At 38.8% G+C, this 18,381-nt stretch overlaps 1 protein-coding gene across 1 annotated transcript; it reads right to left on the bottom strand.

Annotated features, from left to right (window-relative positions):
* Positions 1-1,679: 1,679 nt before the first annotated feature.
* On the bottom strand, positions 1,680-12,499 carry LOC113274743 (ATP-dependent helicase BRM-like). The gene is made up of 14 exons (XM_026524131.1): positions 11,787-12,499; positions 9,727-11,229; positions 8,289-9,620; positions 8,036-8,148; positions 7,409-7,496; positions 7,233-7,319; positions 6,924-7,016; positions 6,740-6,823; positions 6,442-6,645; positions 5,418-5,660; positions 3,746-5,332; positions 3,089-3,619; positions 2,752-3,006; positions 1,680-2,621 (listed from the first exon to the last, which is right to left on the bottom strand). The coding sequence occupies exons 1-14, from the start codon at positions 12,057-12,059 to the stop codon at positions 1,950-1,952; spliced, it is 7,065 nt and encodes a 2,354-aa protein (XP_026379916.1). The 5' UTR covers positions 12,060-12,499; the 3' UTR covers positions 1,680-1,949.
* Between the last annotated feature and the right edge of the window lie 5,882 nt (positions 12,500-18,381).

Here is an 18,381-nt window from a genome sequence, read left to right as displayed (position 1 = left end):
AACCGTACCGTGTGCACCCTTAATTATACATATTTGAAATTTTGAACCGAGTTTATCTCGTTTATATATTTCTCGAAATACGTGTTGGAAGCTTTTTAGCTTTAGCTAAACTTCATCGTCTACTTGACGAGTTTAGTTGTAGACAATTCATTTGTTGGAAACTAAATACTAAGTCAATATGATCATGTGAAAATTACCTTGAACATCATACATGATTTGTGTGAGACAATCATTTCATGTTAACTTGGGAAGTTTCGTATTAATCGATTAATCACTTAAAAATTTCTTGAAGCTAGTGGTATGTGTAAGATTACCATTGTTGTCTTATAAAGATGTTTCAACGATTAAATGAGAGTTTTCGAACTATTACCAATGTCTGAATATAACACAGTATACGTACTTAGTATGCAATCTCTGAATGCAGGTTTAGGTATGGAACTCTCGTTTGCGAACTCATTGGGTACAAAAAAAAATGGACAAAAAAAACGAAACGGTGCTTGCTCAAAAATTGGGTACAAATGAATGTTGGTAGAGCGTAGAGGCCCTTGAGAAGATAGTTTACTATTTGCCCATCATTCCCTGGTCCCAGAGTTCCCCCACTATGTGTATAAGTCCGATCAACGTGTTGGCCGCTTTGATTTGTTTCCTTCTCTCCAGACATAAACAGGCGAACCTGTCACATAAAAGTAGTATAGTACGGAGTAGTAGTCACAATAGTCAGTCAGTTTCTATCCATCCTTGACAAAAGGTGATGCTGATGCCCTAACGGTAATTCAATTGTTTAACAGCAACTAGCCACAATAACTTTGCACCTAAAACTTTTTCATGGTTTTCCGGGCACTGCCAGAGCTAGAGAAGTCGCTGCCTGCATGCGGTGGTGGTGATGAAGGAAAGATTATTTTATCCTCTTGTTCTTTTGCATTTCTTGATGTTGTCCATGAGTGCATCACCGCGTAAGCGGTGGCAAGTCAGATTGTTGCACCAATCTTACGGCTATTGTTCATAATGAAGAGCCAGTAGAAATTTCCTAGTGTTTTCACACAGAAAGGGGTCAAAGGTGTTAAACAAATATTAATTAGGGTTAATCCCATCCTATAACTACATTACAGGACAGAGGTGTTCACCTTTTCCAGGGTTTAAGATGACATAGGTGGGGGATCATTTCATATCTATATATATAGATTACAAGATTTTGGCTGGACTAGCTACTGCATGTGAAATCTATAGAACCATGTTACTTTGATTTTATTATTAGTGTCTAAATCATGGGTTTATCTCTTAATACAAATATTTAATCCAATCTCACTAATCAGATTATATAAATTACTAGGAAAAAGTGCACAACAGAATTTAACTTATTTCAGCAGAAGGTGATTATTATAAAGGATTAAAATCTTTGATGAATGACTCCACCAATAAACAAACAGCAAGAAATGTGAGTAATTCTGTCCAGCCTTTTCTCATTCAGGGTTCAAACCTAATGCTGGAGCCTGGAGGCAGAGGAGGACCCAAGCTCAAAATTCTACTCATGTGAAAAAACCAAGCTTTAATGCTACATGGCTGTGATCGAGATCAGATCAAGATTACGATCGAGATCAACTTTGAAATAGGCTGTGATCGAGATCAGTGCAGGCATCTGCAGTGCTGCTTAGTGTAGACTAGTTGCAAAGAAGAACATAAATCATGGCTGCAAACAAAAGGCAACTGGAACTGGCAATAAAACCTTCTTGGAGACTAAGGACTACGGTTTCGTCTCTGCTTTTTTTGACGACCAATGTAGACTACAAGATGAGAAGCAGAGAGACAAGAATCTGAGGTGTTACAAATATATTGACAGTAGACTAATTTTACAGAAGACCCCAAAAACTTACACCTAAAAATCAATTACCAACAATTTTCCTCTTTTTTCTTTTTTTTCACTATATCTACACTCTTCGAAGTTATCAAGTCTATAAATGGCTCGGCCTTCTTTTACCAGTATCTGTTCTCATTCTCTTTACAGGCTTTGCCCAACCCAAATTCCCTCCACTACCACTACCACTACCACCGCCACCACCATCAGGCTGCTGAGAACCCGGTTGGTGCGCCCACCTGTTTTGTTGGGCAGATTGTTGATTAAACTTGCCATCTCTCTCGATAGGAATAGAACGGGGACCCAGACCGCCTCTGACATTTCGACCCACACTTGGAGGAGACACAGGACCAGCGGTCCTTGGCTTCACCACTGACTTGTCCCTGTCATTCCTTTTTTTCTTGCAGATAACTAACTCCCCTGGATGAGTAAATGAAGGTGCCTCGACAGGTTGATTCAGCTCTCGTATACTGCTGCTACTCGCAAGCCTTGATTCCTTTTGGAACTTTGACATAGGACCACGGACCTTCACCTCTTCGTCAACAGATGCTGGCATGCGTGAATGTAGCTTTGGTGGAGGAATCAACTCAGTTTCCACTTCATTGATAAGCTTATGTCGCTTGCTTTGGCCAATCGGACCATGTTTAGGGGCAACAGCAGCAGCAGAAAACATAACTGCGTTCCTGGCCTCTCTCAGATCTGCTTCTGGAAATGCAATCTTCATTATGTCGAAGAATAGATCTTGTACTTTCTTTGCTTCAGATCTTACCTGAAAATTTGAATTAGCATGCATGATCAGGTGCACACAAGAAATATGGTACGTAGAACTGAGAGCACATACTTCAGGCAGAGATAATTTCTTACAGGTTCACATATGAGAAGTAGAACAGGAAACATACCTCGTAGGAGAAGCCAAAGTACTGAGCCACATTTTTCAGCATGGATTGCACATCCGAGACAAAATCCATTACTCCATTATACTCTAATCTCTCCACCCGGTAATCTACCGTCCGTAGATCCAAGATAGTACCCCCACCCGTGCCACTCATGTAACCAGAGTTCTCGTTCCTCTTCCAAAAATCAGTTAATAAAGGTATAATTTGTGGACCATCCTTGTCAATCCTTTTCTGGAGCTTGTTCACTACATTCTTGCACTGCAAAGAAGAACGTATCTCGATTTAAAATTTGAACACAGAAAGTATCAGAAGAAAACTAAGATGACCTGAGGGTATGTACCTTCCGCTGAACAATTTCAGACATCTTGGTGACCCCAAACATGGATCCACTCGAGCTTAGTGCTCTACCATCCCAAGATTCTCTAGAGTGATCCATGTTGTTCTCCACAGACGCATGTGTGCTATTTGATCTGACTGGCTTCTGCGGAACATGAGATTTTGAAGAATTTCCACCCCTCCTCAGTGGCATGTTCCGCTTGTGTTTTACAACCAAATTGCCAGGATCATTCCTGTTAGCAGGCATGCCAACGGTCTCTAGATCAGGATCAGTCTTTGACTGCATATCATAATCATAGTCTGCCTGATATGAGCTCCCTCTCAGGAGAGAGGATTTCTCGCTGCCAGTTCTATCTTCAAGCCTATCCAAAGTGGGTCTTGGGCGAGTACGCATGGTACGTTTCCTTTTCAATTTTGGTTGCAAAACTTGTTCTTCGTCACCATCTTCACGGTCATGAATCCAACTCCCTGACTGCTGAAGGTCCATCTGGGAGTCACCAGAAATAGCAATCTCTCCTTCTTCCAAGTCATCAGCCTGAAACACTCGCGCAATAGTAAATCAGAAAGTAGCATAACTTAACACTACTGTATGGGAAAAAAGAAAAACAGCAAAAACAAAAACACATAGGCAACAATCTACAATCACACACATAACTCATACCAGTTTTTTTGATCCCGGCCTAGATTCCAATGCTGATAATGATCCAAACTTCTGAGCAGACGTTGATGGAGACGCTATTGGCACCAATCTCCGACTCCCAGAAGAAGACCCGGAAGAACCAGCTTCCTCAAACAAATGGCTGCCTCTAATTCCCTGTACTGCTCGGTGTAATTCGTATCCACCATCACCAGGGCCCTCCTCCACTGATTGGTTAGTTGGTGGTGCAAAAATAGCAGGACTTCCTTCTTCGTCCTCACATTCCTCCTCTATTTCCACCTCTTCTTCGGGCTCTTCAGGCTCTTCAGGCAAAGAATAGTCATTCCTTTCTTCTGAACTTGCTTCAGAGAACTCTGCATCATCATCCAATTCTGTGTATATTGGAGTTCGGTTATTTCCTGAACCCTTTGGTCGCCCCCTCCTCCTCTCGGTTTTAAGAGGTGTTCCATCTGCACCCACTTCACTTGGTTCCGCGACAGCATTGCTTACACTCTTTGATGGTTTCTTAGATAAACTAGCAACAGCAGCATTAACTTCCCTAGAAGAAGCACGGAGCCAATCAGGCACCTGATCGTATCTAGTCATATCCTCAGCCCAATCCATTTCCTCATCCATTTGATCGAAAAGCTCAACTTCTTCCTCACTACGGGCAATCATTCGGTTCACCTCCTGCAACGATGGAACATTGTGCACAGTTTCTTGACACCTCTCCTCATCGTGCAATAATGTCTCCAATGTCATGCGCCGCTCTTCATGAGTTGTCCTTTGATCAAAGCGTCCAGCATTTATAACTTCATCTGCCATGTCGATCTTATACTGTTGAATATTATTGCGTATAAGGCTCTCAATGGATCCAATATATCGATCTTTACCAGCAAGATCATCTTCTGAATCATCAACATTACCACCACTTCTCATTTCATCTTCTTTCTGATGGCTTGCTACTTTATCAACCACCGCTTCCATATAGATGACTTTAACCTCTCTTTTCTGTCCAATACGGTGAGCCCTAGCAACTGCTTGTTCTTCATTTTTAGGGTTTGGATCGGGATCATAGATAACAACAGTATCTGCAGTCTGGAGATTCAAACCTCTTCCAGCAGCACGAATACTCAGCAAAAAGATGAAGCAATCAGTATCAGGGCGGTTAAATTCTACAATAGCGGATTCACGGTCTTCTAAACTAGTAGTCCCGTCAATTCTTCTATAAATAAGGCGCCTCCATTGCAAATACTCTTCCAGTAAATCCAGAAGCTTAGTCATAGTGCTAAAGAGCAATACACGATGTCCTGTTCTCTGAAGTTTCATTAGAATCCTGTCTAGGATCCAAAGTTTGCCACAAGATCTCACAAGGAAATCCTTAGAGTAGTCATTAAAATAAGGGTAGTTGAGCAAAGGATGATTGCAAGTTTTACGGAGTTCCATGCATCTATTTTGAAGAGTTTTATATGTCTTAGCTGTGTAATTTGGATTTCTCTGTACCCTCCTTAACTCATCTTCTGGGTCAACCCTAATAGTACCAGTAGCCTTAACCCAGTCATATATAGCACCTTGAATAGCAGACATTTTACATCTCAAAACAATGGAGACCTACAACAAGATATAAATTCATTAATTCCATTGGTTTGCATATACAAGGACATGAAACAAACTTAAAACGAGGAAAGAAAAATACCTTCTGTGGCAGTGACCCTTCCACATCTTCAACACGGCGTCTGAGCATAAAAGGCTCTAAAATTTGATGCAGTCGATGGATAATGATCACTTTTTTCTCAGTTTCAAGCCAATCATCCTCAGCATCATGTGCAGGAGCATCCCTTTGGAAGGGTTTTGAGAACCAATCATGAAACACTTTGCGGTTATCAAACACCTCAGGAAGGAGTAAATTTAGTAACGACCACAGCTCTTTCAGATCATTCTGCAGAAGCCAATGCCTCCATGTTTAGAGTTGGACAGAATGGAATCTAAGAAACTAATAAACATTTTTTTGGACATAATTGAGTATAGTACTGAGGATCACAGCAAACAAACTTTTGCTTCCTAATCACCATACAGTACACAAAAGTTGAGGATCCACCGAGGATGTTGATACCCAAGTAAATTCTATAAAATGCAGATATTCCAATACATGGCAGTATGGCCCATACGAAAAAACAATTTACACAATATTTTGCGTCTTAATGCTGCAAAGAACAACATCAATTAATCTCAGGACACTATGACCTGTCGGTAGGGATGTCTAAGAGAGTGGGCAGCTGGGTAGAAAAATTTAATAAGGATAATATAAAATATAAGAAAGGACGCCTAAGAACAAAACTGCACAGAGTCGCAAATTAAGTAACTAACTATTTATAAGAAAGGACGCCTAAGAACAAAACTGCACAGAGTCGCAAATTAAGTAACTAATTATTTTGGTCCATTACTTGTAACCAGTACACCCAGAAACTTAATAATGATTGCTTGATCCTGGCCAGACCACACTTATGCCTTACTCCTGCCAAAGATGAACTAACAACAACAAGCATATACGAACAGCAAGATAATGTCGCAAATAAACTTAGATGACTTCATTTAGGACTACCTCGTGGTTTTGTGAGTACAAAAAGGCAGTTTGGTAAGCATAAATCTTAGTACCAAGAAAATTAGATTTAGGAAAAGAAGCATAACGAGATACCATGGTGAAAGTTTAAAAGACGAACCTGTAGTGGGGTCCCTGTGAGAAGTAGACGTCTCTGGCAACGGTATCTATCAAGATCACGTGCTAGAACTGATTCCCTGTCCTTCATTCGTTGTGCTTCATCGATTATGATATATTTCCAATCAACTTTCGAAAGCTTTGTTCTATCATACATGATGAATTCGTACGTTGTAACAAGCACATTAAATTTCAGCGCGCACACCTCCTACAAAAATAAGTACAAACATAAGAAAAAGGTGAAACAGAAAAATACTATCAAATTCAACAGATAAATGATTCAATCAAATCAAACATCTCACTTGTGAAAATAACTTTGCTCTTTGATCCTTTCCACCAACATAGTAAATGCATGAAACAGATGGCAACCAAGTATGCAACTCACTCTGAAAAATGTAAGCGTTAGAAAAAAATAAGGAAGACGAAATTATAAAACTTGTGAGAACTAGATAGCATACGCCAGAATCATGAGAAACAAAATCTGACCTTCCAATTAACCAAAACAGCATTTGGAACAATAATGAGATGTGGTCCATAATTTCCTTTGAACTCCATCAGATAAGCAATCAGTGCCATTACCTGTTTGTGCAGATAAGCCATCAAAATTTCATATCTCTAACAATTATTTTAACCGTTTAATCAAAGGTTTCCTAGAAGATAAAAACTCACAAAAAGATGGAATAAAAGCCACGATATGTACTGCATGCAGTACATGAGCTGAATGAAAATGAGAACGCGACTAAAAAGCTGTAAGCATAAAAATCAGAAGAGAGGCATTAAAGTGAAATGAAGCACCTGCACAGTTTTCCCTAGACCCATTTCATCGGCCAATATTCCATTCAATTTATTGTTGTACAAAGAAAGCATCCACTGCAACCCAACCTGCAACATATCACATAGCAAAGTTGTATTACATTAAAGAATAATTGATGCTACAGAGATAATAACTATGAGATAATGCACCGACTTACAAGCTGATAATCTCTTAATGTCCCAGCACGTAGCATTGATGGTTGCCTCATAACTTTCTCATTTACAGCATGCGCAAGATTGTAATATCTGGACCATAAATGAGAATAGTTAAAAAAAAAAAAAAAAATTAATTCTAATACGTAACTTAGGCTTGACCTTTGCTTTGGATGGTAAAAAAAGCAGAATCGCAAAGCACACATATTTGTACAATCAACTGAAACTGTGACTATAGCTCAACAGCTAGCAGCAAACACGCAGTGTCCAGTCAGAAGACGCACGACAAGCTTACCAAGCATGGAATAAATCAAACAAATCAGATAACTTATATTTGTTCAAGTAGTCATTCAGATCTAGATAATGAGACAACTAGGTTCACCAAACGCATTTGTCATAGAAATCCAAAAATACAAACTCGTGATAAATCCATTGCTAACACAAGCGAATTTATCAAATGCATATAGCATCAATAAATGACGTGTAAGTATAAGTTTTCGATTGAGACATGATTGCTCTAGCAAGCCTGTGGCTTGTTAAAAAACTGGTGGTATCACGAAAACTAATGCATGTTTTAGCAAGAAGATAGCAAATTCCTGAACTAAATTTTTAGAGCATCATAATAAACTTACTTATTAACAGATGAACTTTCCTTCCGCGCATTCATCTCAGAGAAGCGCTTCCTTATCAGCACTTCTTCCCCAGCACAAGCTGCTGCAGATTTAACTTCTTCTTCTGAGAGACCCTGTTGCCCCCATAAATCGAAAATCAAAAGTTATATGATAATGATACACAGAGGAGAACTAATATCTGTGATAAATTATGAATAGAAAGAACTTAAGTAAAAAGAACCACATCATAAGTTAAGAATCGAAGTGCTCTTGCCTGAGATCGTGCAGCTGTTGCAGCAGCAATTGCAGCATCCTCCACCTCCTGATGATTTTTGGCAGCTGTTATCTTCCCTCCCAACTTATGAAGATATTCTTCAGTCTGGGAAAGAAATGATGACAGAACAGAATATCTCTCAGCAGCATCACCTGTAATGCTGGTCTGTTGCTCCAGCAACATTTCACGATACCTGTCAACATCATTATTCTTCAATGCCTCCATTCTTTTGGTCCGATCGTCATCCTTATTTTTCGAGAACTCTCTCATCATCCTCTCGTGATATTTGGCAACTCCCCTGTTGCGTGCAGAGCGTGCATCCCGAATGGCCCAATGAGCCTCAAGGAGCTTTTTACGCCACTGGAAAATGGATTTCAATTGTCTCTCTCTCATCATCTTTTGAGAGACCTGGACTTGTCTGGCAAGCTCCATTCGCTGGCGTTCACACAACCGAACAAACTTACGGTAAGGCCTGTCAGGCATAGCCATTATCTCCTGCTGCTGCTGATCAACTTCATCTCTCACACGTGCCTGAATATCTAGTAGCCGCAGCTTCTTTTCCTCAATTTGTAACCTCACGACAAGATCAGGACTGATCCTTTTCCTATCCAAATTCACGGCCAGTAACCCACTAATTTTTCTAAGATTCTCTGCCCTTTTTTTGCTAAGCACTTCCATGCCCTCTTCCATCAACAGATCCTTCACATCATATGCCAGAGTTAAGTTATTCCCATTGTTTCCCATCATTGGTGAACTACCAGAGTCATGTTTCCTTGTGAAAAAGGGGAAGTCAAATAGAGGTCCAGGATACTTTCTCGTGACACTAGCATCTTTTGACTGTGCGATGGGGCCTGCTTGATTTGGTTTCTCAACTTGCATATCATCTGAAACAGCAACGGGTGGTGAAATCGCTTTACCTCTGTCAGCAGCTAAATCACCCTTGACAGGAGCAATAATCTGACTACCTCGTTCAACTTCCTGCTCAGACTTAACTGGGAACATGGTGCCCTGCCCTTCTTTGGCAACGGTCCCAATCTGCATAGGCTCCTTCATCCCACCTGTCACTCCTTGAATTTGAACACTGGATGTTGCTGCTTTCTCTTGTCCTGTAAAGGACTCATCTTTCAGTAGGCTCTGACTTCCTCTGTTGGAAAGTGGAATTGGTGGTGCCGTTTCCTTAGATTCCGACCGTCCTGGAGATTCTTCAACATTTCTCATGGCAGACCTGTCCTGGTTAATTGTTCCTGGAGGAACATGAACCTGTAGTTGTGATTCGAGGGGTGGTGGGGCAATAGACTGAAGAACTTCTTGAGGAAGACTGCCTTCACCACGCTGCAGAGAAAACATCTAAACTATGAGTACCCTGTGTATGTTTTCATACAGAATAAGTTGTCTTCAAAATAAGGCATCTTACGGAGAGGAATACGGAGTTTCATACCTTTAGCCGCCTGAAAGCCAATATTTGTGCTTTAAGGACATGGAGTTGCTGTTTGGTAAATCCTAGTCGCTGTTGCGATGCTTGAGTAAGGGGTCCACTGGAGGTAGAACCTCCTGCATTAGATGAGACAGCCGGTTGTGGTGAGGATCGGTTCAGCTGCTGCAACTGCCTAAAGTGCTGAGCTTGAGAACTTTCCAAGCCAGCAGGTGAACTCTTCGCTTGTGCAGAGTAATCGACACCCTGGCTTGTATTCGCAGAAGACTGTGGTGGATACATGGGAGGCATTCCATTCAAGATAGGCTGTTTAGAGGCCTGATTCTCCCGACTTTGAACAGCATGCTGCATCTGAATGTTATTAGGATTACCCACTGCAGGAGATGAGGTAGTCGCAAACGAACCAGGAACTAATGATTGCGCTTTCGCAGAGCCAGACTGGCCAGACACGTCACTTGATGCATTTCCATGCGCAGAACTGTCACTACCAACAGTTGGAGAAGGCAAATTATGCTGCTTTAATGGCAGCCTTGATGTTTGTGCTGAACCGTCACTGCCAACTGTTGGAGAAGGCATATTGTGCTGATTTAATCCCGGCCTCGATGTTTGTGCTGCTTTGATACCTTCGTTAGACTTCTGAGATGTAGCCATACTAGCTTGCCAAATTGGAAGGAGTTGAGGGATCAAACTCGCGTTTTCAGGTCGTGATAAATCAATGTTGCTTTCCAAAGCCCAAGCGTGCATTGCTTTCAATTGGGCCATGGCATACTCATTACCCGCAATGTTTTGGATGCTTGTCTGAGCTTGTGGAGCCTGAATAGGCCTCATCATGTTTGATGGTATCAACTGCCCAATCCCTGCCGCCTGCGATGGAGGCTTTGAGACATTTCTTTGTTCAGACCCTGTCTGCTGACTGTGTTCCATCTGCTTTTCACCGTGCATAAAAGGTTCACTTGGCTTCCTTAACACAGAACCTTGTGATTGGTTAGCTGCCTGAAGAGACGCAAGCTCCTGCATTCTTTGATTGTATGCACGTACATCCTGCTCCTTACCCATTGAAGGACCCAACATCCCCATTTTACCTTGTTGTTTCTGCTGCTGTTGTTGTTGTAGTTGTTTCTGTTGTTGCTGTTGAGCTTGAGCTTGTGCTTGTGCCTGCGCTTGAGCCTGTGCGTGTGCCTGCGCTTGAGCCTGTGCTTGTTGCGCTTGCAGCAAATTACCAAGACTCGGCTTTTGCTGCCCAGCTTGGAAAGCATACTGCATATAAGCCTGTTGAACTGCATTTGGCATTTGTTGATGTTGTTGTTGCTCTACACCCTGAACCTTATTCTGACTATCCTCCCGCATGTGAGCAGAGACCTGCTGCTGAGACAACTGTTGAGGCGAATGCATAGAGCCAGAAGATGATGGAGTATTGCTTCCTCCCATAACCCCGTGAAGATTACGTCCCTGATACGCTAAAAAGGATTCATCACCTTCAGACTTCCTAAGTTGTTGCTGCTGTAACGACTGCATAACATAAACCACGAAATGCTAACTCAAACCACAGAACTCATTCATAAAAAGCAAATACTACACTACAAGCACATACAAGTACTCCAAAGAAACCTGGATCGACAAACTACTAATACTAAAACAAAACACCTGCAAGTCGCCAGGCAAGCACATTGGATTTACAATGCTTTTCCACCCATTCACATATTAATTGAAATATAAATGTGAAAAATTAAATTCTACAAATAGCGCGACCTGTCGCCAACTCGCTATACACATTCTCTAACAAATTACATCAATTAATGAGATCTTTAACTACCTTCAAACTTCCATCACTAGAAAGACAAAAAACATCCACTTTCGCATAAAGACAAGCCACAGACAAAGAACAAAACTGACATCCCATAGTAACTAACTTACTTAATCATACTAAACAGAGCTAATCAGCTCAGTTCCATCAAATTGGGCAAAAAAACATGATTTTCATAACAACCCTAAAAAATCACAAATTTCATCTTGTAACCTAAAATTGACAATAAACCCAGAAAAAAAAGCACAAAATTCAGACTAACCTGTCTAAACAACTGCTGTTGCTGCTGGTGATGTTGCTGCTGATGCTGCTGTGAAGAATCAAACCCCCCAGCACCTTGTTGCTGTTGATGTGGAGCTGAAACAGCTGAAGAAGAAGAAGATGGAGATGCAGCTGAAGTAGATGAAGATGACCTATTATTAGCACCACCACCAGGTGGTGGCAGTGATGAATTCCTTCCTCCTCCACCTCCATGCCCACCACTACTAACACCACCACCACCTACCCCTCCTTGTTGTGACCCACCAGATTGCATGCATCCAAAATTATAAAAACCCCTAAAAATAAATTAAAATCAAAACAAAAAAAACTGAATAAATATTACACCCAACCAAAATAAATTTTTCAAATTCCCCGCTTCGAAAAAGACGCGCTCTTCTGCTCCTTTTTCTACTTCACTCTCTCTCTAAATTCCACTTTCTCTTTCCCACATTTTCGCTGTTTAGATCTCAAAATCCAAATAAATAAATAAATTTATTTTTCCTGTGTGTGTGAAATCTGAAATTATTTTTCTGGGTCTCTGTAAATCCAGAAAACAGATCAAAAAGATTGGTTTTTTTTAGGTTTGATCTGGAAATTTGAAGGAATAATTAACCCCCCAATGGTGTGGATGGGATGGTGGTGGGTGGGTTTTAGTCAAACCCTAGATTATTTTTTTTTTTGTATATTTCTTTTTTTTCAATTTGGGGAGATCGCTGATAAACCGGGGCTGGGAGATATAAACACAGGCCTTTGGTTGAGTTAAAGGACTCAATGGGTTAACCTTTTTCTCTTTTAACTATGGTTAAAATATTATATTCCAAATTTTGTAATTTACGATATTAACCCTGCTAGTGTTCTCGGGTATTTATGTAATTTTTGAACATTTTATTAAGTGGAGGAAATTCTCATATAACCAAAAGGCAGGAACGAAATGATTTTGTCTATTTATTTGCTGCTCAATAAACCAATTTTCTTTTGGCCTTTATTAATTATGAAGTGTATTTTGATAATTAAGACATTGTTGTTTTTGGTATAAAACAGTAGTATGATTTATTTTTTCTTTTAATGTTGGGAGGAAAAGAATCCATTAAAGAGTTTTTCCTATTTTTGTCTTGTTTTGACAAACTTAACCATTTTAGTTAGTACTTGCGGAATTGCCTCTTGTTTTTGTAGCTATTAACGAGAGTTTCCTTGTTGTTATATCTTTCTGACTGTGAAATGGATTAACCATTAAAGGAAAGCTTGATTTATTATCGTGTTTGGATACCAAAAGCATAAGTCAAAAACAAAAGTTCGAAACTTCACAGAAAGTTAACTTTGTTTGTTTTTAAAAATCATCCTGAAATTGTGTATACAAATTAACCTCTGACTTTATTGCTTCCAAAAATTAAAAAGCAATTTCTATTACGTAATTTATATGGCAGAAGTTCACGAGCTTAGTCGTATGTCTAGGAAACTTCAATAGGTTATTCTACATAAAAATATGGTTAACATCTATTCACTCAAAAAATTTTGAGCTAAGAATCAATTTTTTGGATCACAGGAAATTTTTTGATAAAGTAATAGATTTTGGGGTCATATAGGAGATTTTGAGGAACAATCGAGATTTTCTTCTACTTTTATGTATTTTGATGCAATACATGAATTTATTAAGTTGAGATAGAAGCATTGTCTAACTATAACTTACTTTCTAAAAAATTAAGGGGATTATCATACTAAACAATTGATATGTTATATCTTTTATTAAATTCCGCGAGTTTATCATCTGCTTCATTATATAGTATAGATTGCACTGCTAATCTGAAACAAATCTTAAAATTCCCAGAGCATATTCATCAAAATATCTTTATTTTTATATGCAATGGTTGTAACTGAGTTGTTGATATACTATTTTATTCCGTTGTGTATAGTTTGTATCTCCTTCCACCACTTAAATGCCACCAACAAACCTAAACATTCTACTTTCTCAGAATTCCATGCCGTCTAGCTTTTTTCCACTTCCAACCCACCATTTTCCTCAAGGATCATGCAAAATTAGGCCTGTACCGGTTCAGCCGTTACTGAATACATACGATACATCACAGTTTAAAGTAAGGTAAGGATGTATAGGTGGTTTCCATCTAGGTGTATTACTAAAACTGTATGGTACGTTGTTCCTACAAGGACATGTGTCTTTTGCAATAGATTCTAAATATAATGCAAAATGTATGGTCATCCAAGAGTATAGCCTTCCAAGGACTGGTTTTGTATTTTAAAAGAGGCATTCACATCTTTCTTTCTATATAATCTAGGAAACCACCATTCCATATAATCTCAATCAAGTAATAATATTGAGAGTTATATCTTTTTCTCTCACAATCAGAAAGTTTACAGAGACTAGTCTGTGAACCTGATTTATGTGTGAGAGTTCTTGGACAATTTCAAATATCAATATCCAAAAATCAATCAAGTCGTATCCAATAAACAATTGCAAGGATGGATGTATCCACTTTGATTGATTTACGTACAACCTATGATATTTCAATTATAAAGATAAACAATATAATGCAGAAAAGAAATAACACATACACCAAAAAATTTGTTAACGAGGAGACCGCAAAGGCAAAAAAAAATTGGGACCTAGTCCAGATTGAACACCAAACTGTATTAAGTCGAAACAGACACTAGCCTACTACCAATTAACTTTAGACTGGAATGTTGTTGAGACCGAATTAAACCCTCACAACAATTAGGTTTTAGTCGCGCTCTTTACTCCTCTTGAATCCCATAAGGACTCCGCGCAATTGATTTCCTTAGATGGCGTCCTTTACAGCCTAAGAGTTGCTTCAAGTCAATTGAAGACTTTAAACCAATATGCCTCCCACAGATAAGCATATATGTGATTTCCTTTTTGATTGTAGATCAAGGTGAGACTGGAAATCGATAGCAATAAACAAAGTCTATCTAACCTCAAAATCCGGACTTATGCTTTCCGAAGAGAAGCCTCATCACAAGTATTAAACCTGTGGAATCACAAAGTCTGGGACGAATAGAACTTTGCCATTTCTATCTATCTTGTTTGAGTGAGCAGCTCAACAATCAAACAAGGTCAGGATACTCAAACTATCAAGATAAAGATAGTTGGCCCTGGCTTCACGAATCCCTAGGTGAAGTCTTTTTTAGTCGTTAAACCCTAAAAGGGTCTCAGGCAGAGGACGAATCTAGTTTACAACTAGGACACACAAAGAATAGTGTCAGGGATTCAAAAATCCCAGTTGCTTGAGGATCTCCCTTATATAAACTTTCAAAGTATAGGTTTCTTTAGGTTTAAGCTAAGATAGATTTGAAACCAAGCAAACAATATCCGTTGTTAGATAAATCTATGAAATGTTATTAACATACCAAGATATACACTCTAGTTCGGATGAACTGTAACCGAACCGTGTATAAAGACATTGTTCATGGACGATTAGCCGAAAATAGTCGATTGAACCATAAGCTTAATCATTTTCATGAACACTTAAGACTTTAAGCTTGAGTCATAACCATAGGTTATAGTGTGATCAATCATGTCTCTATAGTGTTATTAGAGATTTATTTAGATACTAATTATCTTACAGAAGTAATTTATTTTTTTTGCATCTGAAAATATTCGACAGGGCAAGTACGTGTACTATGTATTGTATTTTTCCTTGTTCGTGACTATTTTTGTTATGGTACATGTACTAGGTATGAGTACCCTAAGACAAAAACGAGTTTAGGAACTCGCAGAACTTTTCTAGTTTACGTACAGGGTATGGATACCATACCGGTTTCAAAACCAACAGTTCTTTTACGATATGCATACCATTCCTGGTTCACGAGCAACAAACTTTTTATGGTATGGATATCGGGTATGCGTACCAAAAAGTTGTTGTCGACCTATAGCTACGCCAGTACGTGTACTAGGTACATGTACTGCGGCTCCGGATCTATGACAGTTCTCCAGTATGTGAACTGGTACGCATACTTTCTTGTATCCGGATTTACATTAGTTCTGTATTTTGATAAGCACGTAAATGCTATATTTTATACCCATATCTATATCATCTAGGACTCGATATTTTGACTAACAACATTATTTTAGTCCTTTTGTAGAAAGTACAAGCAAATTCCATCATCTGAAGAATAAACGGCTAATATTGGAGTTTAATGGTCTTTGTGGAAAAATTAACAAAGTGACTCGGGGATGGAATCTAATTAATTTGGGATTCCAAGTTAAAGTCCATTAGCAGTTGAAAAATGTGGACGTGGCAGACTCTCCACTACAGTTTCTTGGGATCACATTTTAAGGGCAGTTCCTATGGCAATGAACAAAAATAAAAATTTGCTGAGCCACGTGGATGAACAAACTGCATTCTCCACTATGGGAAACAAGGCAAAATGGACAAATCTGATATTTTAGGGTCCCACTAGTGATTTTATTAACATAAACTAATAAGAGTTGGGTCCCACTAATGATTTTATTCATATAAACTAATAAGAGTTTGGTCCCACAAATTATTTAACTAATAAAATAAATAATAAAAAATAAACCCTAATATAATAACCAGATTTTGGAGAGAGAATATGTGAGGGGCGTTCTTCCTTCCAACTCCAGCGATCTTCCTTTCAACTCCAGCAAACTTCCTTCCAACTCCGTGTCTGTGGCACGATCGCCTGACCTATCATCAAGCGCGCGCTGGGTGGTCCATCTCAATGTTCAAATCAATAAATATATTGATTTGAACATCCATTTTTCATGTTTTTTCATTCCATAGTGGGAGCAAAATGAACAAACTTGGAGTTTGTTCATTCTATAGGAACTTCTCTAAGGCATCGGACTTTAATTCCCATTCTTATTTATTAAAACAAAGAAAAGAAAAGAACAAGATCTCCTCTTCTTAACAAATAAAATGAAAAATTAGATGTCGAACAGCAACATCAATTGAAGTTCAGGGGTTTGTTTGGTCGGAACTGGTTGCAACTGGTGGTGATTGTTTTCTGGTACCTCAATACATGGAGATGGTTTATCAATGGGACTCAGGGAAGGAGTATGGTAGCTTCGTGAAATAATAAGAAATGATGGGTTTGGTCCGAAATGGTGCCTATGATGGGTGCAGCGGTATTGGTCTCAAACGGGAAATGAAACATCTCTCAATACTCGGTGTAGAAATAATTGTCAGCCAACAAGTTAGACGAACGGAACTGGTTGTCTGTGGGGTTCAAGTTGAGCTAGTTCGGCGGAGAAAGGTGGCCGGTATTCAAACGGAGGAGATAAAAGAAGTAGGAAATACCATATAGTCCTGGGAATAATATATTAGAGAGAGTCTAGTCCAGTTGACTCAGTCATGTGTCTGTTTAGTCCTTTTTGGGAAAATATATTATAGTTTGGTCCTAGAAATTATGGTTTGGTCCTAGGGTGATGTCATGGATAATGTAATTGTCATTGTGGGGTGAGAGAAATATCCTTTTGGAACCACATATATACAAAAAATCAATAGAAAATATCTCATTCTCAGATTTACTTTCTCTCTCCTCTTTATTTTCAGATATAGTTTTCTCCTCTCAATTTTTTTTCTTTTTTTTTTCTTTTTTGCAGACGATGAACATGATGATTAATGATGAAGATTTGTGTGTTTTTCTTCTTTTTTGTTGCTGCTGGTGTTGTTGAATATGATGGAGACGATGAAGACGGAGAACATGATGATGAACGATGAATATTTGTGCGTTTTTCTTCTTTTTTTTCTTGCTTCTAGTGTCCTTGAAGATGGTGGAGACGATAAAGATGATGAACATGATGATGAACATGATGATGAACGATGAAGATTTGTGCGTTTTTCTTTTTTTTTTCTTGCTGCTAGTGTTGTTGAAGATGGTGGAGACGATGAAGATGACGAATATTTGTGATGAAGATGTTGTTGTTGAAGATGAACTCGTGTTTTGTTGTTGAAGACGACGAAGATGACGATGCTGCAGTTCATTCCATAAATGAACTCTGTTTTTTTTAGGTTTTTATATGGAGTTCATTTCTGGAATGAAGTCTGTTTTTTTAGGTTTTTATATGGAGTTCATTTATGGAATGAACTCTGTTTTTTAGGTTCTTATATGGAGTTCATTTCTGGAATGAACTCTGTTTTTTTAGGTTTTTATATGGAGTTCATTTCTGGAATGAACTCTGATTTTTTTTTTAGGTTTTTATATGGAGTTCATTTCTGGAATGAGCTCTGTTTTTTTAGGTTTTTATACGGAGTTCATTTCTGGAATGAACTCTGATTTTTTTAGGTTTTTATATGGAGTTCATTTCTGGAATGAACTCTGTTTTTTTAGGTGATTTCTGAAAATATAAGTAGAGAAACACAAAAACTAGTGTCAGGGATTCAAATATCTCAGTTGCTTGAGGTTCTCCCTTATATAACCTTTCAAAGTATAGGTTGCTTTAGGATAACTTTAGAACCAAGTAAACAATATCCATCGTTATATGAATCTTTGAAATGTGATTAACATACCAAGATATATACTCTGATTAGGATGAACCATAACCTAATCGTGTACAAAGACATTGTTCATGGATGGTTAGCTGAAACTAGCTGATTGAA

This window comes from Papaver somniferum, chromosome 4 (assembly GCF_003573695.1).
Source record: "Papaver somniferum cultivar HN1 chromosome 4, ASM357369v1, whole genome shotgun sequence".
Lineage (NCBI taxonomy): Eukaryota > Viridiplantae > Streptophyta > Magnoliopsida > Ranunculales > Papaveraceae > Papaver > Papaver somniferum.
Note: the sequence above shows the minus strand (reverse complement) of the source record. Positions and strands in the feature narration are given on the sequence as shown.

Coding starts and splice junctions, on each gene's coding strand:
- LOC113274743 (XM_026524131.1), bottom strand. CDS start 12,059: ATGCAATCTGGTGGGTCACAACAAGGAGGGGTAGGTGGTGGTGGTGTT. Junction 7,497..8,035: donor GAAAGTTCATCTGTTAATAA/GTAAGTTTATTA, acceptor TTTATGGTCCAG/ATATTACAATCTTGCGCATG. Junction 6,824..6,923: donor CTGTTTTGGTTAATTGGAAG/GTCAGATTTTGT, acceptor TACATTTTTCAG/AGTGAGTTGCATACTTGGTT.